Here is an 18846-nt window from a genome sequence, read left to right as displayed (position 1 = left end):
CTAATGTGTTTAAACGTTTGAGATTCTCTCAGTAGTTACAAATGCTTAAAAATAAATGTCTACTGTCTTTAGTATTCAAATTGAATATTAAAGTGCTTATAAAGCAAAATTATTTTCTAAATCTGTGTAAAATTCATTTATAAGTCCCAGAAAAAAATACTGTCTCTGACATTCATCCTTCTAGTTCTTCTGGTTTTCAATTTCAGACCAACTCTTTAATACCTAGTTATTTTTTAGATACCCTTAAATCTTTTTAAGTTCTTTGAAATTATTTTTTTTGTATCTATGTGATGTTTTTAATATTATGCTTTTTGTTTGTAGTGGGATAAAAGATAAAAATTTCATGCTGCACTATGAGGTAAGATAAATTTTTTCCCCAATATTTTACTATGAAAAATTTCTGGGATATAGCAAAGTTGAAAGAACTTTATAGTGAATACTTATATGCCCACTACCTCGGTTCTATTACTATTTTACGGTGCTCGTTTTATATATCTGTTAAGGTGGATTTGGGGGGTGCCTGGGTGGCTCAGTCAGTTAAGCGTCCAACTTCGGCTCAGGTCATGATCTCGCAGCTTGTGAGTTCGAGGCCCGTGTCGGGCTCTGTGCTGACAGCTCAGGGCCTGGAGCCTGCTTCACATTCTGTGTCTCCATCTCTCTCTGCCCCTCCCCAACTTGTGCTCTGTCTCTCTCTATCAAAAATAAATAAAATTTTTTTTAATAAAATAAAAAAAGGTGGATTTGGGCACTATTGTTTTCTTACATGCAGAAAGGAATTTAGAGAGCTAAGCCATAGTCTTCAATCAACAACTTCATGTTCTGAATCATACATAAAAGTTAAAGTACAGTAGACAGCTTTGTTTTAGTCAAGAAAAAGTCATACCCATTCACATGTGTCAAGCAAAAATGGGACTTTTCAAATACCTCAAACGATAAATCACCTTCTCCCTTTAGTTCATTTAAATGTTCATATTTTTATTCAGTTGAAAAATAGTAAAAGAACTCTAAGGTATTTGATAGTAAATTACTTTATGTGAAATTATTATGAGTTTGTGATTGACTTTATTTACAACTAATCCTAAGGAACCAGACACTATATATAGCATTTTAATTTTAGTATTTGAAGCATATATGCAGGGAGGCTGGTATAAAAGTAGCAAGTCTCTTCACTTTTGAGTGACCATTATTGGCTGCCCAGAATCCCAACATGTCAATTTTGTTGAGTCTGCTATAATTAATAGAGAACACTTCATGTAGACAGTAATTGCTAGAGAATATCCAGAAACCTGGAGATTTTCACAGGTTTTCAGTCCCTTATAAATACCCTGTTCTGGATATACCCAGATGTTATAGAAGCCAGAGAGGAATTATAACTGAGTGAAGCATATCCTTCATTGTGAGCTGCACAGCACATGACAGTCTTTTTAAAAGGGCAGTTCTGAAAAATGCAGCTCTAGCTGATTACTGGGAAAAGAAATGAGGGAGGGGGCATGAAAAGGATATAGGCTGTTATTGCTGTATCATTTGATTTTTTTAAAAAATTTTTTAAGTGTACTTGTTTATTTTGAGAGAGCAAACATGGTAGAGGCAGAGAAGAGAGAGAGGGAGAGAATCCCAAGTAGGCTCCACCCTGTCAATGCAGAGCCCAATGTGGGGCTCAAACCCACAAACTGCGAGATCATGACCTAAGCTGAAATCAAGAGTCAGACACTTAACCAACTGAGCCACCCAGGTGCCCCTGCTATATCATTTCATTTTTTAAAAACTTTTTATTGTAAAATGAAACACAGATACTGAAAAACCTATAAAAGGATGGCATAATGAGTTTTTATAAGGCAGAGACCCTTACAAACTACCACCCAAGATAGAGAGTAGAATGTTCCCAGTCACCCCAGAAACCTCTCCATGCTTTTCATCCTAGTCTCAATATCATTCTTTCCCTAAAAATAACTACTCTCCTAAGTTTTATAGTAATTACTTTCTTGCATTTTTAGTGTACATCCCTAGACACTATAGTCTTGTCCATTTTTTTTTTTTTTTAATTTGGGATTTCTCTTTTAATCTATAGGTTTCTCCTCCAGTACATTCTTTTCTTTTCAGTCTGTCTGTTGAAGTCCCAGAGCCATCTGACCTGTAGAGTTCCCCACAGTCTGCATGTTGCTGATTACACACTCATGGTGCAATCCAGCAAGTTTCTCTGTCCTTCTGTCTCCTGAAAATTGACTGCATTCCTGAAAATTGATGGCTAGATCCAGAGGCTTGATCAGATTCATGTACCATCATCACTCCTTTTTAAAAATACTTTGTTAGGGGTGCCCGGGTGGTTCAGTCAGTTAAGCATCTGACTCTAGATTTCAGCCCAGGTCATGATCTAGCACACACGAGTTTGAGCCCCACATGGGGCTCTGTGCTGACAGTGTGGAGCCTGCTTGGGATTCTCTCTGTCCCTTCTCTCTCTGCCCCTACCCCACTTGCACTCTCTCTCTCTTTCTCAAAATCAATTTTATTAAAAAAATTTTTTTTTAATTTCAATGTTTATTTATTGAGAGAGACAGAACTGAGTGGTGGAGGGGAAGAGAGAGAGGAAGAGACAGAATCTGAAACAGGCTCCAGGCTCCAAACTGACAACAGAGAGCCTAATGTGTGACTCGAACTCACAAAACGTGAGATCATGACCTGAGCCATAGTTGGATGCTTAACAGACTGAGCCACCCAGACACCCCTTAAATAAAAATATTTTGTTTAAGAAACTGGAATTCCAAATTTTTATGGGAAATTTCCCAATATTTTAGATGACTGCAACTAATTCATACTCCTTTGAGATACTGTATTGGTCAAATAAAATAGTTTGCAACCTCTGACTAAAAGAAAACCCCTACTGAAAAAGATCTCTATTTCCTCAGTGTGCATTTTTTTTAATTTGTATATATTTTTCTTCTTATAAAAATGTAATACTTTGTCATTGTTATTAAGTCCCCATAACCATCCATGTTCCCCTCTGGCTCATATACACACTAGAAATAGATACCTTTAGCGGTTTGTTGTATATTTCAGATATTCAGACGTTTTCTACATATATAAATGTACTTTAAAAAAAAATGGGATTCTACTGTTTTGTAACTTTTGTTATTATTTTGGTAATATAGGTTAGATATCTTTCCATGTTGGTTGTTTATGTATATGTGTTTATTTTTTTAAGTTTCCTCCTTATGCAACTAATGAAATTGGCAAAGTCACTGGTGTGAACAGAAGAGAACTTGGGCACGGTGAGTACAAATCTGTAAACTCAAATGATATTCTTACAGAGACTTAATACATTTATCCTTATTATTTTCTATTCTAATTTAGGTGCTCTTGCTGAGAAAGCTTTGTATCCTGTTATCCCCAAGGATTTTCCTTTCACCATAAGAGTCACATCTGAAGTCCTAGAGTCAAACGGTAGAGTATTAATATAAAATTTTTCTAGTCAAAAAGACCAGAACTCTCTCTATATATTCTTTTCATAATTAATGTTACATTATGCTTATAACTACAGTGCCCAAGTCCATTACAAAAGAAAAATGTGTTTAATCATATACTGTCTAAATCTCTGTTCTTAGCCAATGAGATGTTTCTAAAGCAATATAAAATGAATATTTCTCTTTATCTTTTATAACTTATCCAGTTGGGGATGTTTATTTTTAGAATAAACAAGGCCAGCTTACAGCAAGAAAGCACCAGAAGAGAGTGATCCATTTGGTAGGGGACACCTATCATATATCACAGATACAAGTAAATAGCAAACAGAGAGAGTCTGAATTATAAGATCAAATTTAAATTAAAATTAAGTACCCAGGTCAAGGCAAGGTATGGTCATTAGAGATAGAAAGATCACAGAGATCTCAAAGATATATCAGACACAGATCAGATGATATTTTTAAAAAACAAAAACACCCTCTGAATTTAAATTAGAGACTTTCTGTTCTCTATTGGGTGTGACTTAGGGTCCAGTGAGAGAGCCAGAGCCTGTATCTTTAACTGACATCTGATTAAGCAACAAAAGAGGTGTGCTGGGTTTTGTGGGAGGTTTCTTAGAATCTCCTATAGCATTGCTACCCAATATAACTTTATGTGATGATGAAAGTTATCTCTGCTATGCAGTTTAGGGACTGAATTTATTTCAATTAACTTAAATTTAGTAGCTACATGTAGCTACATGTACCTATCATACTGGATTGTGTAGTCCTGTAGTTTGTGGTTTAGCAGAGCTTGTGTTAATTGCTTTTAAAAAGAAAGGAGTATGGAGGTCCCTTAAAAAACTAAAAATAGAACTACCCTACGACCCAGCAATTGCACTATTAGGCATTTATCCAAGGGATACAGGAGTGCTGTTTCGAAGGGACATATGCACCCCCATGTGTATAGCAGCACTGTTAACAATAGCCAAAGTATGGAAAGAGCCCAAATGTCCATCGATGGATGAATGGATAAAGATGTGGTGTATATATATACAATGGAGTATTACTCGGCAATCAAAAAGAATGAAATCTTGCCATTTGCCACTACGTGGATGGAGCTGGAGGGTATTATGCTAAGTGAAATTAGTCAGAGAAAGACAAAAATCATATGAATTCACTGATATGAGGACTTTAAGAGACAAAACAGATGAACATAAGGGAAGGGAAACAAAAATAATATAAAAACAGGGAGGGGGACAAAACAGAAGAGATTCATAAATATGGAGAAGAGGGTTACTGGAGGGGTTGTGGGAGGGGGGATGGGCTAAATGGGTAAGGGGCACTAAGGAATCTATTCCTGAAATCATTGTTGCACTATATGCTAACTAATTTGGATGTAAATTTTAAAAAATAAAAAAATAAGTAAAAAGAAAGAAGGAAAGATAACTGAATATGTATAAGGAAATAACCAATATAACAATTTTCAACACTTAAAAAAATCAGTATATTATAAAGCAAGTATTTTTCTTTCCATAGGATCATCTTCAATGGCATCTGCATGTGGTGGAAGCTTAGCATTAATGGATGCAGGTAAAAGGATTATGTCTCAAAACTACTAACGCTTTATATGGATTTGATTAGTATTAAATATAGATCTCTTTAAAATTGGGTTTTACTGGGGCGCCTGGGTGGCTTAGTCGGTTGAGCATCCGACTTCGGCTCAGGTCATGATCTCGCAGTCCGTGAGTTCAAGCCCCATGTTGGGCTCTGTGCTGACAGCTCAGAGCCTAGACCCTGTTTCAGATTCTGTGTCTCCCTCTCTCTCTGACCCTCCCCCGTTCATGCTCTGTCTCTCTCTGTCTCAAAAATAAATAAATGTTAAAAAACATTTTTTTTTAAAAATTGGGTTTTACTAAGACTTGGAGAAGTCAGATTACAGATTACCAAACTAAACTAGAGCAAGATCAAAGTACACCTTCAACTATACAGATATCTACTAGAATTCTTATCTTTGGCAAAAAGCAGAACACTGAAATTATTTACTTGCCTTGGCGATGCAGTGAGCTTTCTCACCTTCCAAAAGGTAAAGAGCTCTGCAGTTGATTCCATTCACTAAGGAAGTTTGGATCACCAAGCAGAAGTATTTAGGACCCATAAAAGAAAGTAACCATGTAATCTTCTAGTCAATTTATGCAAGATAAAAGAAGAACAATACCACCCATAGAAGGGTACACAGAATTTTAGGAAGGAAGACTGCAGGTGGTTCAGTATAATCTCTGGGTCTAAAACACCAAAAGGGAAAGAGTCAACATGTTAAGAGGCTCTGAAAACAATTCCTGCATCCCGCCAATGATGCCATTCAGAAGAAAAAGGAACCTAAAAATACTCAAGAGGCCATACAAGGAGTTCCCTCTAAGTTCACACATTTATAGTACAGAGAAATGGATAGAAAGGATATTATAACCAAGAATGAGATGAAAGAATGGTGTGAATATGTAATAACATTATCTAGAAAGATGAAAACTTAAGCCAAAGCAAAAAAAAAAAAAAAAAAAAAAATGCTAAAGGCAATTTTCAGTTTTGTTTAGTGGAAGGAAAACAGAATCTGATATTTAAGGTTGCTGTTTCACCGTCATGCATTCATTCAACAAATCTTTACTGTATGTCACTCCTGTGCCAAGTACTAATCTAAGCCCTTGGGACACAGAGATGAACAAAATGAAGTCCTTGTGGGTCCTGAATTCATCAGTCTTCCAATTTCATATTGGAAAACACAACATATTCTCAAAAAGGTGAACTGAAAGATAAAGTAAAAAGAGAGAACCTTTAACTGCATTAAATGAATTCAGATCTTTTGGTCTAGACAAAAACCCAAACTAAAAAGACGATCTTCAGGATGAGAAAACTGACCTATGTTGGCAGTATTTGAAAAATCAGAACCTGGTATACCAAGGACACAAAAAGTTTTTAATTTTGAAAGAAAGGAAAGTATTTTCTGTAAAGCATAACTCAGTGAACTTGACTGTGGAAGACTCTTAAATAGATTATGAAAAGAAAGGTGTATAAGTGTTTTTAGGAAGGAAGGGGACTGTGAAGAGAAGGGACTGACTTAAAACGTCATAGTAAACCAATGTTCCATTTTTGGAAAATAGTACTAGATTTGGAGCAGGGGGGTGTGGGGAATGTTGCTTATGCTGTGTATCTAGAGATACACAGTTTATGATCTTTCTGTAAATGATGCAGAAATTGAGGTGGATGATAGGTGCACCTTCATAACTGGTGGAAGGATGAGCAGAGGAGATAAGAGAATCAGATCAGTATGTTGGAGTGAGACCTCAAGTGGAATGCTTGAGGATACTTCATTCTAAACCCTGTCCCTTTCAATGTTTTTGTTACTGAACTGAGAAAACTGGCCTGCTGATAAAAAGGATACTGCTAAAAAGGAGTAGGTAACCGATCTGTTAAATGACAATTTTGATTTCTAAAAAATGTAAAAAACAGGATTAAAAAAAAAAGCCAAATAGAAAAAAATTTAATTTGACAAGAAGGAATGTCAAGTCCTGTGGGAAAAGCCAACAAAGTGTATACAATTCAACTCAAAACCTGAGTGCTTGCCACGCCCTATATCAGGCACTGTCCTGTGCTCCAGAGATACAAATGGTACCTACTTTTTTTAAATCTTACAGGTGTGAAAAACCCAAAGACACTAACAAATCAGAAAGATAATACAAATAGGTAAAAGGCATAAATATGCACAATATGGATGAAGAATTAGATTGAAGAAAATTTGCTTCATAGAGACAGCTACATTTCATCTTGTTCCAAAGGTTGAGTAGTTTTTGATCTGTCATTAGGAGCAGGGACCATATATCATTTGAAGGGAACAACATGTATAAAGTTAGAAAGCAGTATAGCCTGTTTCTGAAATGTATTTGAAAAAAATATTAAATTGGGACCAGATTTTAAAGGTTATTGTTATGCTAAGGATTTTGAAATTAAAGCTTGTATTTAACAACTCCGTATTGTATTCTATGAACTAGTGTTCCTGCTGGATATTGATTATTGAAAATTTTTCTATTCTAAAGTATATTTGAGCAGGGTTAAGCAGGTTTATTTAATGAGTTAAAGAAACTTTAATATGCTAGTATGAATTCTGAATCTCTAGAAATAGGATATATACTATTTCCCTAACTTTTTTGACCATAGAAATGTATAAACATTTCTTGAAAGGAGATAATGGGGAACTCAGAGAATTTTATGTAGATTTGATTTGAATTTGATTTTTTTTTAATCTGATTTTTTTGTTTGTTTCTTTTTGGTAGTTTTTCCCAGCTTAGACGTTAGCCCTGGAGGATGAAGTGGGAGAGAATGAGAGCTGGGGGGAGACACTAAAATTTGGGAAACCAGACAGGGAGAATGCTGTCAGAGCAAGAAATAATGTGAACTTGGACTAAAGGAGTAGCAATGGATGTTTCAGTATTTAGGGGAAAGGACAACTTTCTAAAAAAAAATATTTAAAGGATAAACTATCAGATCTTTGTGACTTCATGGGATATAGGACATGAGGAAAGAAGTGTTGATTCTGGCATAAGTGTCTTAGTTGCATTCACCAAGATAAGAAAGGCAAGACAAAAAGGATTTATTGGGGGTAATTACATTTTGAATATACGTATATATATTTAAGGTGCTTTTGGGACATTTAGCAAGAGATGTCCAAGGCAAATTATTGGGTATACAGATGTAAGGCTTTAGCAAAGAGAAGTAGGCCGGCGAGAGGGATTTTTTTAGGTCATCAGCATTATAGGTGATGGTTAAAAACCATGGGCATAAGTGACATTACTTAGAGAATATGAAATGAGATTCCCCTGCCACACTCCTTTATAATAAGTTCCAAGTGATAAAAAAAAAAAAAAAAAATGCTTGGGGTGCCTGGGTGGCTCAGTCGGTTAAGCATCCAAGTTCGGCTCAGGTCATGATCTCATGGTTCGTGGGTTCGCGCCCCGCATCGGGCTCTGTGCTGACAGCTCAGAGCCTGGAGCCTGTTTCAGATTCTGTTGTCTCCCTCTCTCTCTGCCCCTCCCCCACTTGCGCTCTGTCTCTCTCTGTCTCAAAAATAAATAAACATTAAAAAAAATTTTTTTTTTAATGGTTATATAAAAATGAAACATTGAAGATTTTATCAAAATCTTAGGAAAAAACATTTTAGGCAGAATCCAGGAACCATCATTGCATATAAATTTAAAATTCTGTACAGGAAAATAAATCACAATAAACAAAGTCAACTGACTAGGAAATAATCTATTTTTATATTTCCTATAAACATTCAAAAGAAGTTTAACCCTTCTCATAAAAACAAGTCAAATTAAAAACAATAAGCTACATTTTTACCTTTTATCTGAACAAAGGTCAAGAGATTGGATGGGAATTAAGAATGTAGAACCTCAAATACTGCCAGTAAAAATATAAAATGCTACACTCTTTGGAAGGCAGTTTGACAGAATTATAATAAATGTAAACCCACACACCCTTTGACTCAGTAATCCCACTTCTGTTATGTGGCCTATAAACCCATGGGGGGAGTACTCTGCAGCCATTCAAAAGAAGAAGGTGGAGCTTTGTGTGGCATTATGTGTCAATATCCAAGGTATGTTATTAAGTGAAAAAAACAAGGTGCAGGATAGTGAGAGCATTCAGTATGCTTCCATAAGTAAAGAAGATTACACTACAATTCATATTTGGGCACAGAAATTTTCTGGGAGGATACACAAAACCTAATGATGGCTTTCATGGAAAGGTAAACTGAGGGGTTCAAGCTAGAAGAATTTACCAAATACATGGTTACTTTTCAAAAAAAAAAAAAAAAGATAAACACACCAAAAGCAAAAAGATGGATGGATTCTGTTAGGAGTTAAGGTTGCTATGTTTATAGAGGTTTTTGCTGAGAACAGTAATTACCTGTTAGAATTGTCTTAAGGGACTTTTATCGTATGCTTAAAAAGAAATGAGGTAGTCAGATGACCTCTCCAACTTACTTCTGGTGATTGTCAATTTAAAACACTATTCACCTACATTAAAATAAATGTCAAGAGTATGATAGATATGTGTGTTAGGCTGATATACACATTACACACAAGCTCTTTTTCTCAACTATAGGAGTTCCAATTTCATCTGCTGTCGCAGGTGTGGCAATAGGATTGGTCACTAAAAACAATCCTGACAAGGATGAAATAGAAGATTATCGATTGCTGACAGATATTCTGGCAAGTATATCCACATTTTCAAATATTTAAGAGTGAAGATTATGCATTTTTATAAACATTTTACAAACATTGTATGTTTAGAAGAATAATATTACTTGAGAAATAAAGGTCCTTGTGCTTACTTTCTTCTTCTGAATACTAGCCTTGAATTTTATAGGATATGATGTTCATATATATATATATATGAACATCATATATATATGTTATATATATATGATATATATATATGTTATATATATGATATATATATATGTTATATATATGATATGTATATGATATATATGTTATATATATATGATATATATATGATATATATATATGATATATATGTTATATATATATGATATATATATGATATATATATATATTACACTATAAATATTCATAATGGCTCACTTTAGGGTGATTGTAATGAATCCTTATGCATTTATGTGAGGAACATGATTTTAAAGTGATTTTGTGATGAAATAGTTACAACTTAAAGTCACAAATGAGAAGCAGTAGTTAATGTAGAAGACACTTTGTTTTTAGTCTCAGAAGACATGGTTTACTTCTAAAGCTATTTTTTTAAATTCTTCTCCAGTAACTGGGTGAATTTTATTTTTGTTTAAAACCATATCATACTTTCTTAAATTCTTTCAGGGAATCGAAGATTACAATGGTGACATGGATTTCAAAATAGCTGGCACTAATAAGGGAATAACTGCATTACAGGTATTTTAAAACCTATTTTGTTTCACTTGTATAATACTTAAATAATGTCATGAAGTAATATGTATATCATTTTTTGGCTTTTCCATCTTAGGCTGATATTAAATTACCCGGAATACCAATAAAAATTGTAATGGAGGCCATTCAACAAGCCTCAGGTAAGCTAACCCAGTGTGCCTGATTCTCTTTCCATCATTGTTCATTTGTTCATGGCAACTATAATTCCCATTAAACTTATTATTAAAAATGGGCTTGTTTATAAAATACCACTTTAGAAAATGAAATTTCACGTAACAACCTTTATGAGAGACCAGAGAAAATTCAGTTTTTATAGGATTTATGGAGAAGGGGGATTATAAGTAGACTTGTAAAGGTAATTAGGATATGAAGAGCTTTGACTATTAAGTTAAAGAATTTGGGTTTTACTCTGGAAAAACTAAGAATGCTGCTATATCTGATCTCATTTATTTTATATACAGTTGACCTTTGAACAATGTGTTCAAACTGCATGGGTCCACTTATGTGGATTTTTTTTTTTTTTTTTTTTAAGTTTACAGCAAAGGCATTTATTTTCTACTGCCCATCCCAGTCTCCATCCAACCAACTAAAGGCATCTCACACAAAGGTCATGCCTGCTATACTCTTGACTATCCTGAGAGGCCTTCTGAGGCCATCAGCAGCCCCCCAGGGGGCCCATAATTGTGCTGGGCTGAAGATCACCCAATGTGCTGAGAGGGTGGTCCTGTCAAGCACCCAGGGCTGGCTGGCAGAAGCCTCAGCTGAAGGAAGAACATGCCCAGAGGGCAAGACAGCACTGCATAGGAGTCCCTGCACAAAGTCTTCAGTGCTTGTGGAGTTGGGGAGGGACCCACTCCCCACCATGGCACCTTGGCCTCAAGGAACCCCTGGAGACCAGTGCACTCACAAGTGGCCACAGGTGTCAGGTGAATGGCCATGGGACTGTGGTACATGCCCAGGCAGATAAGGCAACTATACTTTGTCTCCACACAACTGTTGCTACCTGCAGGCCACCCAGAGGTTGCCACTACTGAGCCTAGGCAATCAGGCTATGAAGCTCTGCCATTCTACAGGGAGCCCCCATCCTAGCTAAGCTACCTGACATGCCTGTGTACAAATATTTTTCAATAAACAAACATACAGTATTGTAAATGTATTTTCTGTTCCTTATGGTTTTCTTTTTTTAATTTTTTTAATGTTTTTTATTTATTTAGAGGGAGGGGGGCAGAGAGAGCAAGAGAGGGAATCCCAAGCAGTCTCCATGCTGTCAGCATAGAGCCCAACCTGGGGTTTGAACTCATGGACCATGATGAGATCATGACCTGAGCCAAAATCAAGAGTCGAATGCTCAACTGACACCCAGGCACCCCATCCTATGGTTTTCTTAATGACATTTCCTTTTCTCTAGCTTACTTCTTTGTAAAAATACAGTGTATAATACATATAACATACAAAATGTATTACTTAACTTTTTTGTTATGGATGAGGCTTCCAGGCAACATAGGCTATTAGTAGTTAAGTTTTGGGGAATCAAAAGTTAGACACGAATTTTCTAAGCAGGGGTAGATGTCCCTAGTCTCTAGTTGTTCAAGGTCAACTGTAGTTATAATTTTTATCATGTGTTTATCTCTTATAGTGGCAAAGAAGGAGATTTTACAGATTATGAACAAAACTATTTCAAAACCTCGAGCATCTAGAAAAGAAAATGGACCTGTTGTAGGTAACGCATTAAAATTATTTATTCCATGATAAGGTAAACATTAATATATAAAAGTATGTTATTTTAAATTTCCTTTAACTCCATACATAAAACAGAAATATTATAAATACTTCCATAGTGAAAATGCTTTAAATTTGGGGAGATATTTTTAGACATTAGAACTTTCAAAAACTTTAGTCAAATAACTATTTTTCTATTTTACATGAAATATTTTTACATGTGTCTAAGTCAAAAAAAATCTTGACTGATCAAGACATGTTTTATATTCATATACATATTTGAGTTATTTATAATTTTGTCTGTACTACATTTCAGAAACTATTCAGGTTCCATTATCAAAACGGGCAAAATTTGTTGGACCAGGTGGATATCACTTAAAAAAGCTTCAGGCTGAAACAGGTGAGAGTTGTGTGAAGTTTGGGGATTTTAATGCTAGGCCATGTAAGGGTCCATTTCATCTCTATTGTGATGCTCCAAAAATATGTTTAAGAAAAGAACAAGAGAAAAGAATGTAATATTGACATGTCTTTACGTTTTCTGTATGCCTCTTAATAAATCAGCATTCATCCTTAACTGTATTCAAGAAGGATCACCTAGAATTCATCAGTTTCTTTGCAACATTTTAAAATTGAACATTTAGAAAAATGTTTAGTTTTCAACTTTAGAGGATTTTGCTGTAATCTTCTATTCTGTTTTTCACTTAGTCTTATTTAAGCTATTTTATTTAAAGAGTATGTATAGAAATAGTATACTTTGTTTTTTCTGGAAACAATCTAAGTTACCTAGTACTTACCAGCTTTGAAGTTATTGAGGGAAAATGAGAAGCAGAGTTGCCTTAACCAGCTTTTTAGTTGATAAACTGACATAATTTCATCCCTTACCCGTCTGTTCATCACTCTAAAGGGTAAGAGAAAGAAGAAAAGGTGAGGAAAACATTATAGTATAGTTTCTACTCATAATTAAGAGAGCAAAGCCAAATCTTCCAAAATTAGAACTTATATATGCTTTGTCCTGCCAAACTGTAGGCTCCAAGGGCACAGGGACAGTGACTCACTGTTGTTTCCTTAGGGCTTAGCACAATGTCTGATACATAGCAGGTGTGCAATATGTATTTATTGGTGAATGAATCCTATCATTCCTAAAGCAGTGACTAAATATAACACAACCCTGCCCAGCTATTTACAGGTCAATCCCTTGCTGTCACATCTACTTTTTTTTTAAGCTTATTTATTTATTTTGAGAAAGAGAGAGAGAAAATCCCAAGCAGGTTCTGTGATGTCAGCACAGAGTCCAGTGTGGGGCCCCAACTCACAAACCATGAGATCATGACCTAAGCCAGAACCAAGAGTCAGACACTCAACTGAATGACCACCCAGGCACTCCTCACATGAGCAAGTTAACTTTAATATGTTAAATTATCTTTTTAAAAGGAGTAACTATTAGTCAGGTGGATGAAGAAACATTTTCTGTATTTGCACCAACACCCAGTGCTATGCATGAAGCAAGAGACTTCATTACTGAAATCTGCAGAGATGATGTAAGTATAGATCTTATAATACTTTTTTCTTTTTTGTTGCTGTTTATTAATCTTATGACTTATTTTGCACTTACAGCAAGAGCACCAACTAGAATTTGGAGCAGTGTATACTGCCACAATAACTGAAATCAGGTAATGCTTTTCTGGTTTTTATAAGATTTATAAGTGCACATTAACTTCACATTTGCATTATGTACTTTGAAAGTATAAGGTATTTAGATTTTATGTCAATAACCATAGAATCATTAATTATTTTTAAGGTATATTTTATTTTCTATACTAGTTTGTTTTCAATAAGATGATTCTGCGATTGTACTAATAGATTCTTATATCTGAATTGTTTTCTTAAACCAAATTTCCCACCATTTAAATCTTCTAATAGTAAACAGGCCCAGAAAAGACCTAGCAATATTTCCTTTTTCTTTCTTCTTTTTCTGGTAGTTTCTTGTTAGTTTGTTGTAAAGATAGTATTACTTAATGCCTAAGGAGTGCATTTTTTAAAATGTCAGCTTCAACATCAGCTGAAAAGATTGATTTTCAGAATGAGAAAATCCACTAAGAAGAAAAAAAAAACCATATCAGATGTAGCCTGAATGTTCAAAGTGATATGAAATGAATAATAAAGAATAAAAACCAAAGGAGGGGCGCCTGAGTGGCTCAGTTAAGTGTCTGTCTCTTGATTTCAACTCAGGCCATGATCTTATGGTTATAGGTTCAAGCCCCTGTGTTGCCAGCATGGAGCCTGCCTGGGATTCTCTCTCCCTCTCTTTCTCAAAATAAATAAATAAACATTTAAAAGTAAAATAAAATATTTAATGTCATTTCAAAATGTTTTGGGAAATACTATGAAAAGAAATACAGAAAAATATACAGTCTAAAAGCTTGTCCTTTTTATCTTTTCTCTGTACTTTGATTCACAAGTATTTAAATATGGGTTGTATGTTCAATTGAAAATATAAGTTAGAGAATCCTACTTTTTATTGTGTGTGTGTGTTTACTTTGCTCTCATATGAATACGTAATCAGTTTGATTATCAGTACATACACAGATATTACTATTTTAACTAGGCTTATTTCCTTTTCAGAGACACTGGAGTAATGGTTAAACTATATCCAAATATGACTGCAGTACTGCTTCATAACACACAACTTGATCAACGAAAGGTAAAAAAAAATAAATAACTTGATTATTTTTAAAACTGCCTTAAAGGGGCGCCTGGGTGGCTCAGTTGGTTAAGCGTCTGACTTCGGCTCAGGTCATGATCTCACGGTTTGTGAGTTCAAGCCCTGCGTTGGGCTCTGTGCTGACAGCTCAGAGCCTGGAGCCTGTTTCAGAATCTTTGTCTCCCTCTCTCTCTCTGACCCTCCCCCATTCATGCTCTGTCTCTCTCTGTCTCAAAAATAAATAAACGTTAAAAAAAAAATTAAAAAAAAATATAAAACTGCCTTAAAATAATCAGAGTAAAATTACCTGGGTTGATGAGGATTGTGTACTTTCTCCAATACTAGCCTAAATAAAGAAAACTAAAAATGACAAAAGGTTCTTATACTCTTTAACACAGATGTTTATATTTATTCTTTCATGATGGAATAGAAACATTCTTGAGTATTACATCTAGAGTTAACACGTGGCAGTTAACGACAAATACCTAGTTGTAGCCCTGTCTTGCCACTTTTCTTGGCCAACCAAGCATGGCAGGATAAAGCTAAAAATACGAAACTATTCAAGAAAACTATGGGGGGGGGGGCAGAGAATAGGAGTATTTGGTTTACCAAACCTTGAAATATAAAGCTATACAGAATAAAACAGTGTATTACCCAGAAATAGACAATTTATGCAACAGAAAATAGAGACCAGAAGTCATCCAGGTATATGCATGGGAACATAATACATTCTAAAAGTTGCATTTTCAGTCTGTGAAGAAACAAAGATTATTCAGTAATTCATACTGGAGTAGCTGGTTTGATATCTACTTTTTTTTTTTTTTAATGTATATTTTTGAAAGAGTGAGTGTGTGAGCAGGGGAGGGGCAGTGAGAGAGGGAGACACAGAATCTGAAGCAGACTCCAGCCTCTGAGCTGTCAGCACAGAGCCTGATCCAGGCTTCAGAATTGTGAACCGTGAGATCATGACCTGAGCCGAAGTCAGACACTTAATGGACTGACCACCCAGGTGCCCCTGATGTCTACTTTTTTTAATACCAAAATCCCATCTGCTTTGAGGAGCTGTTAAAAACAAAAAAACATTTTAAGGTGATGAGGGAAGAAAAAAATCTGGGCATGGGAGAGTGGGGTTGAGGAATGACACTAGAAGAAAATTGGGATATTTTAATAATATTGGGACTGGGGAAATAGTTTTCAGCATGATATCAAAGCCAAAAATGTAAATAAATTGATTAAATTTGACCTTTCTTTTTTTTTTTTTTTTTTTTTAAGTATATGGCAGAAGGGTGCCTGGGTGGCTCAGTTAAGCGTCCAACTTCAGCTCAGGTCATGATCTCACTGTATGTTCGAGTCCCGTGTCAGGCTCTGTGCTGATAGTGCAGGACCTGCTTCAGATTCTCTGCCTCCCTCTCTCTTTGCCCTTGCCCTGCTCACACTCACACTCTCCTTCGCAAAAACAAACATTAAGGGGAAAAAAGTATGTGGCAAAATTAAGCTGAAAGGCAAGTAGCAACTTAGGGGAAAAAATGTATATAACATGAGAGAGGTTTCATATACAAAGGGATTATATGGATCAGTAAGAAAGAGCAATAGCAATAGCAATTGTTTTAAATGCAAATAAAACTAAGTTACTATTTTTCAGCTTTCAGATAGTTGAAAATTCCCAGTGTGAGTAAATATATGGTAAAACAAATGGACATTCTCATATACTTCAGATACTGTTGACAGGATTGGGGCAAACATTTTGGAGAGTGTTTGGTAAATGTGTATGAGTACCTTTGGCCCTAGAAGTTCAACATTAGGACTTTGTTTTGAGAGGATAATTTGAGTAAATGAGTACACAATTGTTGAAATAATAATTACCTACAGAGGGGCGCCTGGGTGGCGCAGTCGGTTAAGTGTCCGACTTCAGCCAGGTCACGGTCTCTTGGTCCGTGAGTTCGAGCCCCGCATCAGGCTCTGGGCTGATGGCTCGGAGCCTGGAGCCTGTTTCCAATTCTGTGTCTCCCTCTCTCTCTGCCCCTCCCCCGTTCATGCTCTGTCTCTCTCTGTCCCAAAAATAAATTTAAAAATGTTGAAAAAAAAATAAAAAAATAAAAAAATAATTACCTACAGAAGGGTTGAAAAAATAGTACACTGAACACCCATATACCTTACACCTAGATTCAGTAATTATTAACATTTGTAACACCAGAATTGAAAACATTAAATGACCATCTTTAGGATATAAAACAAATTACATAATTGAATACTCTATTGTTTCATACATTGATATAAAAAGATGTCCTCGGGGCGCCTGGGTGGCTCAGTTGGTTAAGCGTCCGACTTTAGCTCAGGTCACAATCTCGCGGTCCGTGAGTTCAAGCCCTGCGTCGGGCTCTGGGCTGATGGCTCAGAGCCTGGAGCCTGCTTCCGATTCTGTGTCTCCCTCTATCTCTGACCCTCCCCTGTTCATGCTCTGTCTCTCTCTGTCTCAAAAATAAATTTAAAAAATTAAAAAAAAAAAAAAAAAAAAAAGATGTCCTCAGCCCTCAACAAGTACAAAAAGATCAAGATCGTACCATGCATATTTTCAGACCACAATGCTATGAAACTCAAAATGAACCACAAGAAAAAATTTGGAAAGGTAACAAATACTTGGAGACTAAAGAACATCCTACTAAAGAATGAATGAGCTAACCAAGAAGTTAAAGAGGAAATTAAAAAGTACATGGAAGCCAATGAAAATGATAACACTACAACCCAAAACCTCTGGGACGCAGCAAAGGCAGTCATAAGAGGAAAGTATATAGCAATCCAGGCCTTCCTAAAGAAGGAAGAAAGGTCTCAGATGCACAACCTAACCTTACACCTTAAAGAGCTGGAAAAAGAACAGCAAATAAAACCCAAAACCAGCAGAAGGCAGGAAATAATAAAGATTAGAGCAGAAATTAATGCTATTGAAACCAAAAAGAACAGATCAATGAAACCAGAAGCTGGTTCTTTAAAAGAATTAACAAAATTGATAAACTCCTAGCCTGTTTGATCAAAAAGAAAAAGGAAAGGACCCAAATAAATAAAATCAAGAATGAAAAAAGAGAGATCACAACCAACACAGAAATAAAAACAATAATAAGAGAATATTATGAGCAATTATATGCCAATAAAATGGGCAATCTGGAAGAAATGGACAAATTCCTAGAAACATATACACTACCAAAACTGAAACAGGAATAGAAAATTTGAACAGACCCATAACCAGTAAAGAAATTGAATTAGTAATCAAAAATCTCCCAAAAACAAGAGTCCAGGGCCAGATAGCTTTCCAGGGGAATTCTACCAAACATTTAAGTTAAGAGTCAACACCTCTTCTCTTAAAGCTGTTCCAAAAAGTAGAAATGGAAGGAAAACTTCCAAATTCTTTCTATGAAGCCAGCATTACCTTGATTTCAAAACCAAATAAAGACCCCCACTACAAAAGAAAAACTATAGACCAATTTCCCTGGTGAACATGGATGCAGAAATCCTCAACAAGATATTAGCCAACCAGATCCAACAATACATTAAAAAAAATTATACACCACGACCAAGTGGAATTTATACCTGGGATGCAGGGCTGGTTCAGTATCTGCCAATCAATCAGTATGATTAATCACATCAATAAAAAAAAAGGACAAGAACCATATGATCCTCTCAATAGATGCAGAGAAAGCATTTGACAAAATACAGCATCCTTTCTTGATAAAAAACCTTCAAGAAAGTAGGGATAGAAGGATCATACCTCAAGATCATAAAAGCCATATACAAAAGACAAATGCTATTATCATCCTCAATGGGGAAAAACTGAGATCTTTCCCCCTAAGGTCAGGAACAAAACAGGGATGTCCATTCTCACCACTGTAAAAAGATGTCCTCAACATATTATTGAATGAAAAATTAACATACTATAAGACAAGCTCAGTAAGGTCCATTTTTACAAATGTAATACACACTAAGTAGACATTTGAATACTTGTATTAGC

The 18846-nt window shown here is 35.5% G+C and overlaps 1 protein-coding gene across 4 annotated transcripts in view; it reads left to right on the top strand.

The window, feature by feature from the left end:
* The window catches only part of PNPT1 (polyribonucleotide nucleotidyltransferase 1), a 48528-nt gene that overhangs the window by 28043 nt on the left and 1639 nt on the right, over positions 1 to 18846 (top strand). For all 4 annotated transcript variants that reach the window (XM_042981424.1, XM_042981423.1, XM_007075384.3 and 1 more), the window contains 12 exons: positions 322 to 358; positions 3200 to 3266; positions 3349 to 3438; positions 4974 to 5027; positions 9591 to 9697; positions 10340 to 10411; positions 10503 to 10566; positions 12063 to 12146; positions 12462 to 12545; positions 13577 to 13683; positions 13760 to 13815; positions 14768 to 14846. In XM_042981424.1, the coding sequence (XP_042837358.1) occupies positions 322 to 358; positions 3200 to 3266; positions 3349 to 3438; positions 4974 to 5027; positions 9591 to 9697; positions 10340 to 10411; positions 10503 to 10566; positions 12063 to 12146; positions 12462 to 12545; positions 13577 to 13683; positions 13760 to 13815; positions 14768 to 14846 (901 nt within the window). The remainder of the gene's footprint in view (positions 1 to 321; positions 359 to 3199; positions 3267 to 3348; positions 3439 to 4973; positions 5028 to 9590; positions 9698 to 10339; positions 10412 to 10502; positions 10567 to 12062; positions 12147 to 12461; positions 12546 to 13576; positions 13684 to 13759; positions 13816 to 14767; positions 14847 to 18846) is intronic.

This window comes from Panthera tigris, chromosome A3 (genome assembly GCF_018350195.1).
Source record: "Panthera tigris isolate Pti1 chromosome A3, P.tigris_Pti1_mat1.1, whole genome shotgun sequence".
Lineage (NCBI taxonomy): Eukaryota > Metazoa > Chordata > Mammalia > Carnivora > Felidae > Panthera > Panthera tigris.
This window is presented reverse-complemented; position numbering and strand designations above follow the sequence as displayed.